The following is a 14,630-nucleotide window of genomic DNA, read 5'->3' as shown; positions in this document are numbered from 1 at the left end:
TTCTTCGGGAAGAGCTCCCGCACGTCCGTGCTCACGCCGACGTGGATCGCCCAGGCCTGGCCGCCGACCGGTTTGCTGCCCGGCGCCGTCCCCGTTCCGCCGTCGCCGGCCAGGCAGATCGAGTAGACCTCGCCCAGGTCGCCGGACAGGATCTTCTTGTAGCACATCAGCTCCAGTCGATGGACGAGCGCCTCCTCATTCACGGTCCCCGAGCGGCTTCCGCTCATGCTGTTCACGACCCCGGCGCAGTAGTCCTCGCCGTTCTTCGCGAGGATCTTCGCCTGGATGGCGTCGCCCTTGCTCAACGCCGAGTACCGCATCTTGGCCTCCACTATCCGCCGGACCGCGTCCAGAACATCCCTGAGCGGCCGAGCGTTGTTTGGGAGCGCGGCCGCGTCCAGCTCTGGAAGATTTGAAAGGCGGCGGACGTACGCGATGAGCGTCTGGCCGTCCTCGAGGGACCCGAGGACGAGGTCGGGGTTGGACAGGTGCCTTCGAGCCGCGTGGACGCGCTGGCGCGCCTGGGAGAGCTCATGGGCGTCGGCGTCGAGTTGGCGGAGTCGCTGAAGAAGCGCTTCGCCGTCGCGGACCTCCAATTTCCGGAACCCGTCGAACGCCGCACGCAAATTCTTCAACAACCCCGTCGTCGCCACGCGGTCCCAGTTCGGGGCGCCGTCGCGCCGGAGCTCCTCGAGCTTCCCGAGGAGGATCTCCTCCTTCGCGAGAGGAGCCAAATCGTAGAGGATGACGTCGGCGCAGCGCTCGAGCGCCTGGGCGAGGCCGCGCCTCGCGGGCCGCGGCATCAACGAGCAGACCTCGGAGCTGTCCACCACGGGCTTCGGGTCGGACCGTTTCGTTTTCGTCTCGGCCGTCGACGTCGACGTCGCCTTCGCGTCCGTGTCGACGCTGGACGCCTCGGCCGCGCGCAGGAAGGTCGGGAGGGCAAAGACGTCGCCGACGAAAAACTTGAGCAGCGCAGCCAGGTCCGGGCCGTCCGCGTCGTCCGCCACGGCGGGCGCCGCCGCCGCGTCGGTGGAGCCTGCGGTGCTCCCCGAGCTCGAGCGGCGCTTCAGGTACGTAGCGATGAGAGACTCGACCAGGACGCGCATGACCTCCGGGGAACACCAGACCTACAGCGACAAGACGCTCTGCGACCGGGACGACGCCGTGCGCAGCCACGCGGGCTCCAAAGAGCGGACGCCGCTCACGTACGAGTTCTAGTGATTTGGCACCGAGCACGTGGCTGCGGGTCGTCGCCGTGCGCACCTCGAAGCAGTCGACGCCCTTGACGACCGGCGCGCCGTCGGGCTTCTTGAGCGCCGAGAACTTGCCCCAGCGCGGTTGTTTGAATTCGCCCTTCACGAGCCCGTCGGGCACCGACTGGAGCAGGAACAGCCGCCTCTCGACCGTGACGCGCGCCGGGGACACGTACTTCCCCTCCGGCGTCCTCCCGACGACCCAGAGCTTCGTGTCGCACTGGTTCGGGACCTCGGCGGCGACCGCAGCGGTGCACTTCTTGGCGTCGCTCACAAGGATCACCTCGGGTCCGCGCGGCTTGCGAGCAGCCGCGTCGGTTGCAGTGGTCGGTGCTGCGGGTTCGTCCGGCGTCGCGGACACCCCGTCCGCGCTCATAGAGTCCCGAAAGGCTGCCTCAGGGCGGCCGCGACCCAGCCCGACATACGACGGCTCGGGCCCGGGTCAATGTCGGGTAAACGCATATCATTGAACCGGGTTTGGCCGCCAAGCTGCCTGTGCACATGCGCAATGCCCACAGGATTTCACCTCGTTTCCAGCCCATTCCTCTTCGCGCAGAACGTCGTCGTGACGGCGGGCCTGGCCTGCGCCCTGCGCCGCGTCGCGGACAACGGCACGGCCTGCGCCGTCGCCTGCGCCGCGATTCTGATCAAGGAGGTGGCCGAGATATTCGTCGAGGCCGGCACCGGCGCCGCCTCGGACGGCGCCGCGGCGCTCGTCGGCGCGCTGCTCGTCGCCGCGTGGCTGGGGCGAAGCCGCCCGGCCGGCGGAGCGAAAATGCCGGCACGCACCTCGCGAGCCGCTGGTTCTCGCGCCGCGGGCCGCGGAGCTCGTGTGGGTCCGCCCGATGAACGATTAAGGGGATAGGGGGGCGCGCGCGCGACGTCGGAGGCGCGTCGCCGCGGCGGGGGGGGCGGCGGGTGGCTCGGGGTGGGCGGCGCTTCTAGGGCTCCTCCTTCTTCTCGTTCGTGTCGATGGACGAGTAGCCCGGCTTGGACTGGACGGGCGGCGCGTCGTAGCCGAAGAGCTCGGAGTAGATCTTGGGGAGCATGAGGAAGCAGGAGATCACCGTGGAGACGAGCATGAAGTACCAGAGCGCGGACCAGCCCAGCGCGTCCGTGATGTAGGGCACGAGCATCTGGCCGATGGCCGCGACGAACGAGCCCGAGCCGTTGATCAAGCCGACGACGGTGCCCAGCGCGGCCTTGTTGCCCTGGATCGACGGGTGCTCCGCGAGGTCGGCGGCGACGGCGGACGTGACGATGTTGTTGGGCCCGCCGATGAGGATGCCCATGCACGCGAGGATGACCATGAGCAGGCCCGTGCCGAGCACGTCCGCGAAGAGCGCCATGCAGAAGAGGAGCGGGCAGAGGATGATGAGGAAGACGACGATGACGCAGCCCCGGCGGCCGCCCATGGCGTCGGAGACGACGCCGACGATGATGCCGCCGGGCATCATCCCAAAGTCGTAGAGCGTCGAGATCATGTTCGCCGTGTCGGAATCGAAGTGCGTCTGGAGGAAGAGCGGGAGCCAGAAGAAGAGGACGTAGTTGATCGTCTTCATGAACCCGAAGGCGATGCAGTAGCCGGGCACGGACGGAATCGCCAGCGCCTGCTTGATGGAGATGCCCTGGCGCGCCTCCTCGGGCGCCGCGTTCACGGACCCGGAAGCGGCCGCCGCCTCCGCGCGCGCGTGCGACTCGGGCGAGTAGGGCAGGCAGAGGTGGCAGACGACGCCCCAGGACGCGTTGATGATGACGGCCCACATGAGGCCCCACCACCACTTGGCGCCGACGGCGTTGCAGCCGATGATGATCACCGGGGCGACGATGTTCCCGAAGTACTGGTGCGTCGTCCACGTGCCGTAGATGAGGCCCCGGCGCTTCTTCGCGCCGGGCGTGACCATCCAGTTGCCCATGATGGACGTGCCCACGGGCCCGCCGATGGCCTGGAAGAAGCCGAAGATGAGGTAGACGCCGAGGAAGTAGCCGTTCGTCATGAACGGGCCGAGGTCGTAGAAGCCGTTCCACATGCCGAAGATGAGCAGGAAGATGCAGAGCGCCGACCCGTACAAGCCCACGCCCAAGATCTTCGACGGGTTGTACATGTCGCCGAGCTGGCCCGCCAAGGGGTGCGCCGAACGCGTACGTGAACATGAACCCGGCGTCCATGCGCCCCAGCGTCTGCTTGGACAGGCCCATGGCGATCATGACGTTCTTCACGTTCGTGTAGCACTTGCGCGTGATGTGGTTCGCCGCGTACTGCACCCAGGTCACGAAGTAGACCCAGGCCTGCAGGCGGAGCGTGATGCTCTCGACCGCCGACATGACGGGCACGAACGGCGGGACGATCGCCGTGGCTGGCACCTGGGAATAACGGCGCGCGCGTGAGGCGCATGTGGGCGGCGCGGCGCGCGGCGGCGCGTCGCGGCGGCGCGCGGGGACGCGCGCGAGATTCGATTTTTGCATCGCGCATGTTTCCGTCGGCGATCGGCGATTTCTCTCCGTCGCCATCTCGTCGACGCGCCCCGAGGCCGCGCGCGCGGCGATTCTTTGGTCGGGAGACGACGAGGCGCGTCGGGAAGCGGCGATTGCACCGCGGACGCGGCAATTCACTTCGAGTTGCTTGGTGGGTGACAGGGACCGCAGCGGCTGGTTTTGCGGCGGCGACCTGATTGCGACGGAAAGGGCAGCACCACTTCACTCTTGAAGTGACGTTTCCCCTTGCGAAGGTCGCCCCTGTCCGCGTCGATGTGCACCATACGCGTAAAAGGCGGGCGCAGATGGCCCACTGCCCTTCCCCACGCCGTCGGGTGGTCGCGGCGCGCCACCGCGAGTCGTCGGTCCGCTCTTTCGGCCCCCGCGCCGCACGAGCGTGGCGCCACGGCCTCCTTAGAGTTCCCCCGCCGCCGTCGCGAGGAGCGGCATCTTGTCGAGCAGCGCCATGGCGCGGTCCCACTCGACGAGCGCGCCCTTGCCGAGGTTGTCCGGGATGCCCTCGACGCCGTGGTAGGCGCCGAGGGTCTGGCCGATGGCCACGGCGCGGGACGCGCTGTCGCCGCCGACCTCCGCGTTGGCCCGGGCCGCGGCGGCGAGGTCGTCGGCGTACTTGACGATGAGGTAGACGGAGCCCGGCAGCGTCCCCTCCGTCGGGCTCGCCTTGCCGACCTTGATGGGCTCGCTCTTGCCGACCTCCCAGAGGCGCGCCATGGACGTCAAAGCGAGGTCGTCGACGAAGGGCTCGCGCGACAGCTCCGACGCCGGGTCCGTCGCCTCGTCGACCTTGGCCAGCGCCTGCGCGACCTTGGTCTTGACGAACGCCGACGAGTCCGCCGCGACGGCCTCGACGGCCTCCCGCGGCGTCGCCGACCCGTGGACCAGGCGGTGGGCGACGCGCGCGAAGAACTCGCCGCCGTCGAGCGCGCTCGCCTCGCGGTGCGTGAACATGGCCGCGCGCGCCGCTGTGGCCAGGTCGTCCTCGCGCTCGTAGTAGCCGAGCATGCCCGCGCTCCGCATGGCCATGGCGTTCGAGTTGCCGCCGAGCTGGGCCACGGGCGCGCCGCGCTGCACCTGCTGGTAGGTCTGCTTCGTCTGCGTGCAGATCCACGACCGCCACGCGCCCAGGGCCTCCTGCCACCGGGGGATGAACGACGCCACGTCGAAGGTGGAGCTCGCGGGGCTACCGGCCAGGTGCTCGGCGACGAGCAGCGTGTAGTCGCCGTAGTCCGTGTTCTCGCCCGCGCGCTTCGCCGGGCCGTTGCCGTTGCCGTTGTGGAAGTTCCGCGCGCCCCAGCCGACGCCATGCGTCTCGCCGCCCGTCTTCTCGCCGGGCGCGTAGTACCTGTCGATGGCGCCGTAGAACTTGCGGATCTTCACGGCGTCGTACTCGTAGTGCGTGGCTAACGAGAGCGCGTCCGCGACGAGCGCGCCGAGCATGGCGCCGCGCATCTTCGACTCCTTGGTCGGCGGGTCGGCGGCAGCGGCGGCGCGCGCTGCGGCGGCGAGGAGCAGGAAGCGATGCATGGTTGCCGAGTGGTGGCGATGCAGCAGCGGCGTGCAGCAGCGCGCGACGAGAGTGGCAACGATGCGAGCGTTGCAATTTTGCGGTGTTGCGCGGCGCTCGATCGATCAGAGTCAGCGGAGCAATCGGTGAAGCGCGGCCACCACAGAGAGCGAGGCAACGTTTTGGATGCATTCTTCAATGAAGGCTTCATTGAACGCACATTTTCTCGCCGATGGCCTCGGTGCAGCCCGTGAAATACGAGGGCCCGGAGCACTACGTGCAATCCCAGGGCCCGTTCCCGCCGCTCAAGGCCGTGCGCGAGGGCCTGAACCTCCGATGGTACCGCTGCCCGACGCCCCGCGGCGCCCTCACGAGGCTGGCCCAGCGCAGCGACGCCCAGGGCCTGTTCATGGCCGTCGGGCACCTCTCGATCTGGCTCGCGACCTTCGCATTCGCGTTGACGTGCTGGCGCGGCGGCCACGCGGCGCTCACGGCCCTGGCGGTCGTGCTCCACGGCACCGTGGGCAGCACGATGGTCTACGGCTGCCACGAGATGGGCCACGGCACCGTCTTCCGGACCAAGCGGCTCAACGACGGCTTCCTCGCGCTCTACTCGCTCCTCTTCAGGTGGGACCCGGTCGAGTACGCGACGAGCCACACGCAGCACCACCGCTACACGCAGTACCCGGAAGCCGACCGCGAGAACGTCCCCCCGATCGTCCCCGGCCTCGACTTCTGGCCGCTCTTGCAGCTCTTCACGCTCAACCTCACGCTCCGCCCGGACCGCGTCTTCGGAAAGGGGGGGGCGCTCTCCTGCGTCGAGCTCACGGTCCGCGCGGCCCTCGGCGGCGTCGCCGCGGATGCCGGCACGAAGCAGCACGAGTGGCTCTCGGCGCTCCACGCGGACCAGCCCGAACAAGCCGCGAAATCCATGCGCTGGAACCGCGTCCTGCTCGCCTTCCACGCCGCCGTGCTTGGCGCGTCGGTCTACGCGAACGAGCCCGCGGTCTTCCTGTTGACGAGCTGCCACTCGTTCTTCGGAACTGGCTGAGCTACTTCGTCGGCGGCACGCAGCACTGCGGCCTCGCCGGGTCCGTCCCCGACTTCCGCCAGAACACGCGGTCGGTGGCGCTGCCCGCCTTCGTGGAGTTCCTCTTCTGGCACATGAACTGGCACATGGAGCACCACATGTTCGCGGCGATCCCGTGCTACAACCTCCGGAAGATCCGCGACCTCGTCGCATCGGACTGCCCGGCGCCGCGGACGCTCGTCGGCGCGTGGCGCGAGATGCGACACATCCACGCCATGCAGCTCGCGGACCCGGCCTTCGTCTACAAAGTGCCCCTCCCGGCGACCGCGGGCGCGGGCGGCGCCGCCAGGTGCAACGCGGACGGCACGCGCCGCGCCGCCGACGACGCCGCGGAGAGCATCGGCGACCTCGCGCCCGCGGACGGGCCCGAGGCGCGCGCGCGCAAGAAGGACGCCTAGGAAGCGTGCACTTAGTTTTCAGCCCGCCAATGGCAATACACTACTCCTTGCAAACCTCAGTAACACAAAGCCTTTCGGCCCTTTGACAAATTAGCCTAAAGCTCGCCGAATGCTCTCTCTCTAGCGCATTTTATTAGGCGACGCCAAAGGAGCGAGCCCCCGCAAAGGACGCGCGCCGAGTCATGTCGTGGTGGGAGAAGAAGTTGGAGTATGAGAATCGCATGGCCCGAGCGAGGGGCAAAAAACTCGACACTCTCAAGACCTGCACGATCTGCGGCGCCGACAAGGCCAAGGCGTGCTTAGGTTGCGGCACGACGGCCTACTGTTCGACGGACTGCCAACGCATCGACTGGCGCGACCGGGGCCACCGGAAGGTCTGCAAGAAGATCCAGGCCGCGGAGGCGGCGCGGGCGGAAGCGCCGACGCGCGCGCCGTCGCCGCCGCGGGACGTGTTCTACGGCCCCGCGCCGCGGTCGCACGCCGACGAGGTCCGCGCGCGCATCGCCGCGGAGCACGAGGCGGCCCGTGCTCGGCGGGAGGCGAACCCGGAGCGGGAGCCGGCGTCGGCGCGGTGGGGCTCGCGATGCCCGATCTGCCTCGAGGAGTGGGACGTGAATTCTCCGGGCGTGCTTCGCGTCTGTTGCTGCCGAAAGGTCTGCGAGTCGTGCAGTGGCAAGATTGGCAAGATTGGCACCGACGTGTGTCCCCTCTGTCGTGTACCGCGCGCAAAAAGCGATGCGGAAGACCTCGCGCGTCTGCGCCGCCACGTGGAGAACGAGGTGCCGGAAGCAATTACGTGTTTGGGAAGCGCGTACCGCCTCGGTCACTACGGCCTCGTGAAATCCGATAAGAAAGCCGCGAAGATTTGGAAGCGCGCCGTGGAGCTCGGGGCCGTGGAAGCGGTGAGGCACCTTGGGAGATTGCATGAGACTGGAAGCGGCGTCAAGCTGGACAAGAAGAAGGCGGAGCGGCTGTATCGGGCGGCCGCAGATCGAGGCGACGCGCTCGCAAAAAACAATTTAGCGGTTGTACTTTACTCTGAGCAGAAAATCGGAGAAGCGTTTTGGTACTTCGCGCTCGCGGCGAACCAAGGCTTAACCCTTGGAGAGTTCAACCTTGGCATTTGTTACAGGGACGGAGACGGCACGGAAGTCGACCTCGGCAAAGCCAGATACTGGCTCGAGCGCGCCGCTGCCAAGGGCGACGAGAGTGCTATAAAAGACCTCGCGCGCATCGACGCGCGGGTATAGCCTAAGTCAAAGCTCCACAGGCGCCCCCGACCGACGGACCGATCTCTATTACCCCTCGACGTCCGGGTAGCTGCCCAGGACGAGCATGGCGTCGTCGGAGATCTCGTCGCGGACGACGTCGACGATCGCGCCGATCTTCTCGGGCGTGAGGTCGCCCTCCTCGTGCCAGTTGCGCGAGTGGAGCACGACGTAGCGGTAGCCCTCGAGCCAGACCTCGAAGAGGGGCATGTCGTCCTCCGGCGTCGGGTCGACGTTGTGCGCGACCTCGACCTGGGGCCCGAACTCGCCCTTGAGCGCGGCCGTGAGCTCGGCGACGGTGGCGTTGTCCGCGGGCGTGCCGCAGGTGATGGCGACGACGACGCCCCGGCAGAGGGGGTCCTTGTGGAGCACGCCGAGGCCCTTCTCGATCGCGAGGCGCTCGTCCTCCTCGACGTCGCGGCGCCGCTTCTCCGCGCGCGCGCGCTTGCGCTCCGCGGTCGAGTCCATCTCCTCCTTGCGCCGCTGCCACTCGGCCTCCAGCGACGCCGCGTCGCCGCCGGCCTCGCCCATGCGCAGCAGCTCCGCGAGGCCGCCCGCGTCGTCGTCGTCGCCGCCGCCGGGCGCGGCGGGAAGCGCGCCGTCGACGCGGCCGCCGAGCAGCGCCGACGCGACGACCTCGCCCGCGGGCGGCGGCGGCGCGGGCGCGTCGTCGTCGTCGTCGTCGTCGTCGTCGCCGAGCAGGTCGCTCAGGTCGTCCTCGCCGTCGAGCAGGTCCGCGAGGTCGTCGAGCTCGCCGTCCTCGGGGCCCGCCGCCGCGGGCTCCTCGGACGCCGCGGCGCGCGAGCGGGTCGCCGGCGTCAGGGCGCGGCGCGGGGGCGCCGCGACGAGCTGGAACGCGGTTGCGCAACCCAGCGCGAGCAGCCACAGACACCTTCGAGGCAGCATGATGGCCATGGCCTCGCCGTCGAGCTTCAACGTCAAGTCGCAGTCTTCGTTGAACCACGCGTCGCGCGCGTCGGCGCGCTGCACTGCGGCTTCGATCGTCTCGCCGCGTCTCGAAAAGACGCCTCCGGTGATACTCGTGGTCCTAAGATGCGATCACCCTGCGCCGTGCGGTCCTCGACCGCGCGGACTTCGTGTAGCGCGACTATCCAGGAGTTAGTACAGCTGCACAGGGGGCACAGGGATGGACAGGGGCGGACGGGGAACGGGACATGTGTCGCGCTAGACGACGGTCGGCGACTGCGGCTGCGCCTCGCGCTGCTCCGCCTCGGCGACGAGCGCGATCGCGCGATCGACCTCGGCCGCCTCGGACTGCGCGGACGCGAACGACGCGGACGCGGGCGGCGCGGACGCGAGCTTGGCCGCCGATCGCTGCGCGTCGCGGTCGATGACGACGACCTCGGCCATCTCCATGCCGACGACCTCCGCCGCCGCCGTCGTCGGGAGCCCCTTCGGCCCGCGCTTCTTGTAGAGGAGGCACCCGCCGCAGGCCAGCCCGAGGAGGAAGACGACGACGAGGCCGACGATGCCGATCGTGAGGTCGCCTTCGCGGGTGGACTTGGACGACGACGACGACGTCGCGGAGTCGCCGTCGCCGTCGTAGGCGAGGACGACGTTGAAGTGGTACTTGGGCTCGTCGCGGTCGTCCCAGCGGAACTGCTCGTTGCTCGCGGGCCACGCGTTGAGCGTCTCGCCCGTGAAGACGACCTCGTGGTCCTGGCGCCGGTCCCAGTCGAAGCACTGGAAGTCGATGGCCGCGTCGTGCGGCTGGCACCCAAAGTGGTAGAACTCCATGAACGGCGGGTTGTTGTTGTCGAGGAACGTCGACGACACGCGCGTCGACTGCTCCTCGCCGCGCACCTTCATGACGCAGTACCTAGCGGCGCGTTTCGGGGTGACGCGTCTCGCCGGCGTTTCGGGGGGAGGGGATGATCGCGTCGCCCCGCTTCGCCGCGACCGCCATGGCGCTCAGCCCGTCACGCGACGGGTAGTCCACCGACGCGCCGGCCTCGACGAGCGCCGACGTCGCGTGGCGGTCCTGGCGACGCTTTGTTTCTCGACGCGGGCGGATACGCGTCGGATTCGCCGTAAAAGAAATTCGGGTCGGCGTCGCGGACGCGGCCGTTGTAGATGTCCATGCGGAGCTCCGTCTCGCCGGCGGGGCAGTCGCCGCCGTCGCTCGCGAGGCGGCGGCGGGGTCGTGGCGACGCGCCGTGCTTTTCGGCCGCGAATGTCGTCCCCGAAAGCGTGAGGGCGACGAGCATCTTCCACAGGCGGGGGGCCATGGTTTTTGGACGAAGCGTCGTCGAGGGGTCACGTGACGTGTCTGGACGAGCGGATACGTTCGCGGGTGGACTGGTCGCCGCGCGCTGGCCGGTATTCCACAGCGTGTTCACGGGAGAATGTCTGGACTTGAGAGCCTTAAGGCCTTGAGTGGGCCCCCCAGTGCCCGCGTCCGCCCAAGCCTTGGGCCAAGGCGAACAGGCGGGGTGCGTCGCCTAATGCGCTAGAGAGAGAGCCACCACGAATCGGCCGCAAGATTTTCAAACACGCCATCCGACGCCGACCGAGCGCCCGCAGCGAAGCCTCGGCGACAGACGAGAAAGTCCGTCGCAAGAGCAGTGTCGGGAAGTAGTCTTGTAAAAATTCGGAAACAAAAAGAGGGAGAAAAGCGCGAGAAGCTCAGCGCCCCGGGTAGGGCTTGCCGTCGCAGTCGCAGGTGTCGGCGGCCTGGCGGTCGCAGCAGACGCCGTAGAGCGCCGTGCCGTTGACGACCTCCGCGTCGGCGTCGGGCGCGACGCCGCCGTTCGCCGGCGTGAGCTCGCCCGCGGCGTAGGTCGCCGAGTACGCCTTCAGGCTTTTCGCGGCCATGGCCAGGACGTCGTTGATCGCCGCGTCGGCGTAGTGGCGCGTGTTGTTCTTCGTCAGGGGGAACTGCTCGCTCGGGTCGACCTCGACCTGGAAGACCATCGGCGGGTCGTAGTACTGCTTCTCGCAGCCGTCGCAGCCCGCGAGGCCCGGCCCCGTCGCGTAGTGGAGCTTGTAGGGCCCGCAGCGCGCCGCCGACGGCGCGTCGGCGCCGTGGGGCCCGCCGAAGAAGAAGAGGCAGTCGCCCGCCTCGTCGCGCGCGGACGTCCCCGCGCCGCCGAACCAGACCGAGGACTGGTCGACGCCGTCGTAGATCGCCGGCTCCGAGGATCCGTTGTACGTCAGGGTCGTCGGCAGCGGCGCGCCGATGAGCTCGGACAGCGTCGGGAAGACGTCCGTCGACGACACCGCGGCCGCGGACTGGGAGTTCTCCTCGACGACGCCCTTCCACGACACGAAGGCCGGCTCGCGGATGCCGCCCTCCCAGGTCGAGCCCTTGCCCACGTTCCAGTAGCCCGCGGACCGCGCGTAGAGGTGGCCCACGGAGCCCGCGGACTCGGCCTGGACCATCCAGGGCCCGTTGTCCGACGAGAAGACGAAGAGCGTCCGCTCCCGGAGCCCCGCGCCGTCGACGGCGCCGACGATGGAGCCGACCAAATCGTCCGCCTCGGCGAGCGCGTCGCCGAAGGGCCCGCGGATCGACGTGCCCCGAAACGCGCAGCCCGCGTACTGCTTGTCGGGCAGATTGCCCTGCGTCGTGTGCACGTGCGACAGCGCCGCGTAGAAGAAGAACTTCTTCTTCGCGCTCCCGATGAAATCCGTCGCGAAGGCCGCGTACTTCTCCTGGAGGTGCGTCAGGTCCACGGGCTGCTCGACGACCGTCGTGGCGCCCTTGGACTGCGAGACCAGCGGCAGGAACCGCCCGCCCCGGTCCGACGCCTCGTCCTCGAAGCGAAGCGCCTGCGTGTAGCCGTGGGCCGCGTAGGCCGCGCGCGACCAGTCGCCCGTGACCGTCGCCGGGATCGTCGTCCCGTTGCCGCAGTCGGAGAGGCGCGCGGCGCCCATGTCGTCGCTGAACGGGATGCCGAGGTAGCTGTCGAAGCCCCGCGACGCCGGCAGGTAGGCCTCGCGCTGGCCGAGGTGCCACTTGCCGAGCATGCCCGTCTCGTAGCCCGCCGTGCGGAACTGGTCCGCAAGCGTGACCTCGCGGAGCGGCAGGCCCGATTGCGACGTCGGCCCGAAGACGCCGGGCACGCCGACGCGGCTGTAGACGCGGCCCGTCATGAGCGACGCGCGGCTCCCCGTGCAGACGGGGCAGCCGCTGTACCACGTGCTCAGGCGCCGGCCCGACGCGCGCAGGGCGTCGAGGTTCGGCGTCAGGTTGCTCGGGTGGCCGGCGAAGCCGGGGTCGCCGAAGCCGAGGTCGTCGGCGAAGAGGAGCACGACGTTCGGAGCGTCTTTCTTCGGCGCTGTCGTTGCGCGCGTCTTCGTCGACGACGCGACGCCGCCGACGAGGGCCAGAGCGAGCAGGGGGTGCACGAACATCACGCCGAGGTCTTCTTGGTGCTCGAGGTCTTGTTGCTCTGCTCGTTCTCAACTTTCTGCCACAAGCCAATCAGCGACGACCTTTGCACGGCGCGCCAGCGCCTCCGCCGCGTCGTCGTCGACGCGCTGCGCGCGGAGCGCCTCGGCGTCGTCGCGCCGCGCCGACGCGTCTCGCGAGGAAGCGTGATGTCCGCTGGCATGGCGCTCGCACTCATCAAGCTGTGCAGCATCGCTGCCTTGACAACAGGCTTCGCGCTGCCGCGACCGCTGCCGCGCATCGCTACCTCGACAACAGGCTTCGCGCTGCCGCGCCGCGCCTCGCAGCCGCTGCATCATGCCTCAGCGCGGCCGCTGCCTCGCGCGGCGCTGCGCGCGCAGATCGACGAGGATCCGCAGGCGTTCGCGCGCCTGTCCGGCGACGCCGCGGTCATCCTCTGCGCCTTGACGTCGCAGAAGCTCGTCGACGAGGTGCTCGGCGGCGCGGACTTCTTCGCGCCCGTCGTCGCGTCGGACCTCGACGCGCTGCCGGGCCTCGTGTCCGAGACGAGCGCGTGGCTCCTCTGCTGGATCGGCGCGGCGGTCTACCGCGGCGGCTTCGTCGTCCCGGACGTCGCGCCGCGGCTGTCCTTCGACGCGGCGGTCAACGCCGCGAACTTCCGGTCGCTCTTGGTCCTGGGCCAGGTCGCCGTCCTCAGGTGCCCCATCGACGTCTCGGAGTACGTCGTCGAGGTCGTCGACGTCGTCGTCTGGCTGACCGCGTGGCGGGCCTTCACCGCGTCGCGGCTCCGATAACACGCGCGCGTTAGCCGGGGTTTAGCGACGTGCAAGGTCTCCCTCGGACGGGCGCCGGTCGAGCGCGCGTCCCCTTCAATCAAGGTCAAAGCTTCCCGCAGATTGCAGTCAGCGCGATCGCACACGACGACTGGGGCAGCCCGACGCCCATCCACCACCGGGGCCGCCGCGGCCATGGTCACGCACGCCGTGAAGACCATCTCCGCCGCGCGGCACGGCGACGTCGAGGGCCTGCGGCGCCTGAACATGTCCGGCGTCGACGTCGACGCCAAGGACTCCCTGGGCTGGAGCGCGCTGCACCGCGCGTCCATGCACGGGCAGCTCGACGCCATGCGCGTGCTCGTGCTCGAGTGCGGCGCGGCCGTGGACAACGTCGACGAGGACGGCTGGACGGCGGCGCACCGGGCGGCCTGGAGCGGCCAGCTCGAGAGCCTGCGGTGCCTCGTTCTCGAGCTGGGCGCGGACCCGATCGCGGGCTGCGCCGCGCACGGCGAGAGCGCCATCCACGTCGCGACGCGCAACGGCCAGATCGACGCCCTGCGCTGCCTGGTCACGGAGCTGGGCGTCGACGTGGAGACGGCGGACAAGTGGGGGCGCACGGCCGTGCACTTTGCGGCGTGGGAGGGGCGGGTCGACGTGCTCGTGTCCCTGAAGATGCTCGGCAACCTCAAGCGCGACGGCCACGACATGCTCGCGGCGCGGGACATCGACGGCAAGTTCCCCGTGGCGCGGCGCGGCGTCCGCGAGAGGAGAGAGAGGCGCCTCTGAGACGACGCGTCCGACGTTCGTAGGACTACGCCGACGACCAGAAGCAGCACGAGGCGTCCGAGTGGCTGCGGACCCACGAGGGCGTCGCCAAGGCGCTGCTCGCGCGGCGGCGGGAGGCGCCCGAGGCGCACGCGGCGCTGCTCGCGCGCCGCGCGTCGTCGCCGAGCGACATCAGCGACGGCTCGCCCGAGCAGCACCCGCTGCCGCCGCCGCCGCCGCCCGGGGACGCGCCGTTGAGCCCGAAGGAGCGCGCGCGCGCCGACGACATGGCCGCGCGGCTCGTCGACGAGCTCCAGCTGGTCGACGAGAAGGCGCGCGGCCTCGCGGCGCACCTCGTCGCCGTCCACGGCGCCGCGTCCTTCGACGAGCTGCTCGACCCGGACATCTTCGACGACCTGGACGTGCTCGCGCCCTACGGCCTGCTGCCCGTGCCCCTGAAGAAGCTGAAGAAGCGGCAGCGGGCGTGGGCGTCCGGCGGCTCCGAGCGCGAGGTCGCCGCGCTCAAGCGCGAGCTCACGAGCCAGCGCATCGAGCAGGAGACGCTCCTCGCCGCCGAGGTCGCGACGGCCATGAAGCTGCGCGAGGCCTACGAGTCGCGCGTGGCCCACCTCGAGCACTCCGCGCGGAGCCGGTCGCGGCCGGCGTCGCCCCTCGACGCGCGCGGCGCCGCCGACGTCGGCC

General features: G+C 69.7%; 2 protein-coding genes across 2 annotated transcripts in view; both read right to left on the bottom strand.

Annotated features, from left to right (window-relative positions):
• Nucleotides 1-5,276, bottom strand: part of AURANDRAFT_71036 (hypothetical protein) — a gene marked incomplete at both ends in the record, with an annotated part of 7,443 nt that extends 2,167 nt beyond the window's left edge. Inside the window, 7 exons of the mRNA XM_009036072.1 lie at nucleotides 24-521; nucleotides 591-1,130; nucleotides 1,267-1,488; nucleotides 2,258-3,370; nucleotides 3,468-3,620; nucleotides 3,870-3,924; nucleotides 4,213-5,276. Of these exons, the coding sequence (XP_009034320.1) occupies nucleotides 24-521; nucleotides 591-1,130; nucleotides 1,267-1,488; nucleotides 2,258-3,370; nucleotides 3,468-3,620; nucleotides 3,870-3,924; nucleotides 4,213-5,276 (3,645 nt within the window). The remainder of the gene's footprint in view (nucleotides 1-23; nucleotides 522-590; nucleotides 1,131-1,266; nucleotides 1,489-2,257; nucleotides 3,371-3,467; nucleotides 3,621-3,869; nucleotides 3,925-4,212) is intronic.
• Nucleotides 5,277-10,658: 5,382 nt separating this feature from the next.
• AURANDRAFT_22237 (hypothetical protein) lies at nucleotides 10,659-12,389 on the bottom strand (the record flags this gene model as incomplete). Its single annotated transcript, XM_009036071.1, has 2 exons — nucleotides 10,659-11,783; nucleotides 11,856-12,389. The coding sequence occupies 2 exons, from the start codon at nucleotides 12,387-12,389 to the stop codon at nucleotides 10,659-10,661; spliced, it is 1,659 nt and encodes a 552-aa protein (XP_009034319.1).
• Between the last annotated feature and the right edge of the window lie 2,241 nt (nucleotides 12,390-14,630).

The sequence above is a fragment of the Aureococcus anophagefferens genome (genome assembly GCF_000186865.1).
Source record: "Aureococcus anophagefferens unplaced genomic scaffold AURANscaffold_4, whole genome shotgun sequence".
Lineage (NCBI taxonomy): Eukaryota > Pelagophyceae > Pelagomonadales > Pelagomonadaceae > Aureococcus > Aureococcus anophagefferens.
Note: the sequence above shows the minus strand (reverse complement) of the source record. Positions and strands in the feature narration are given on the sequence as shown.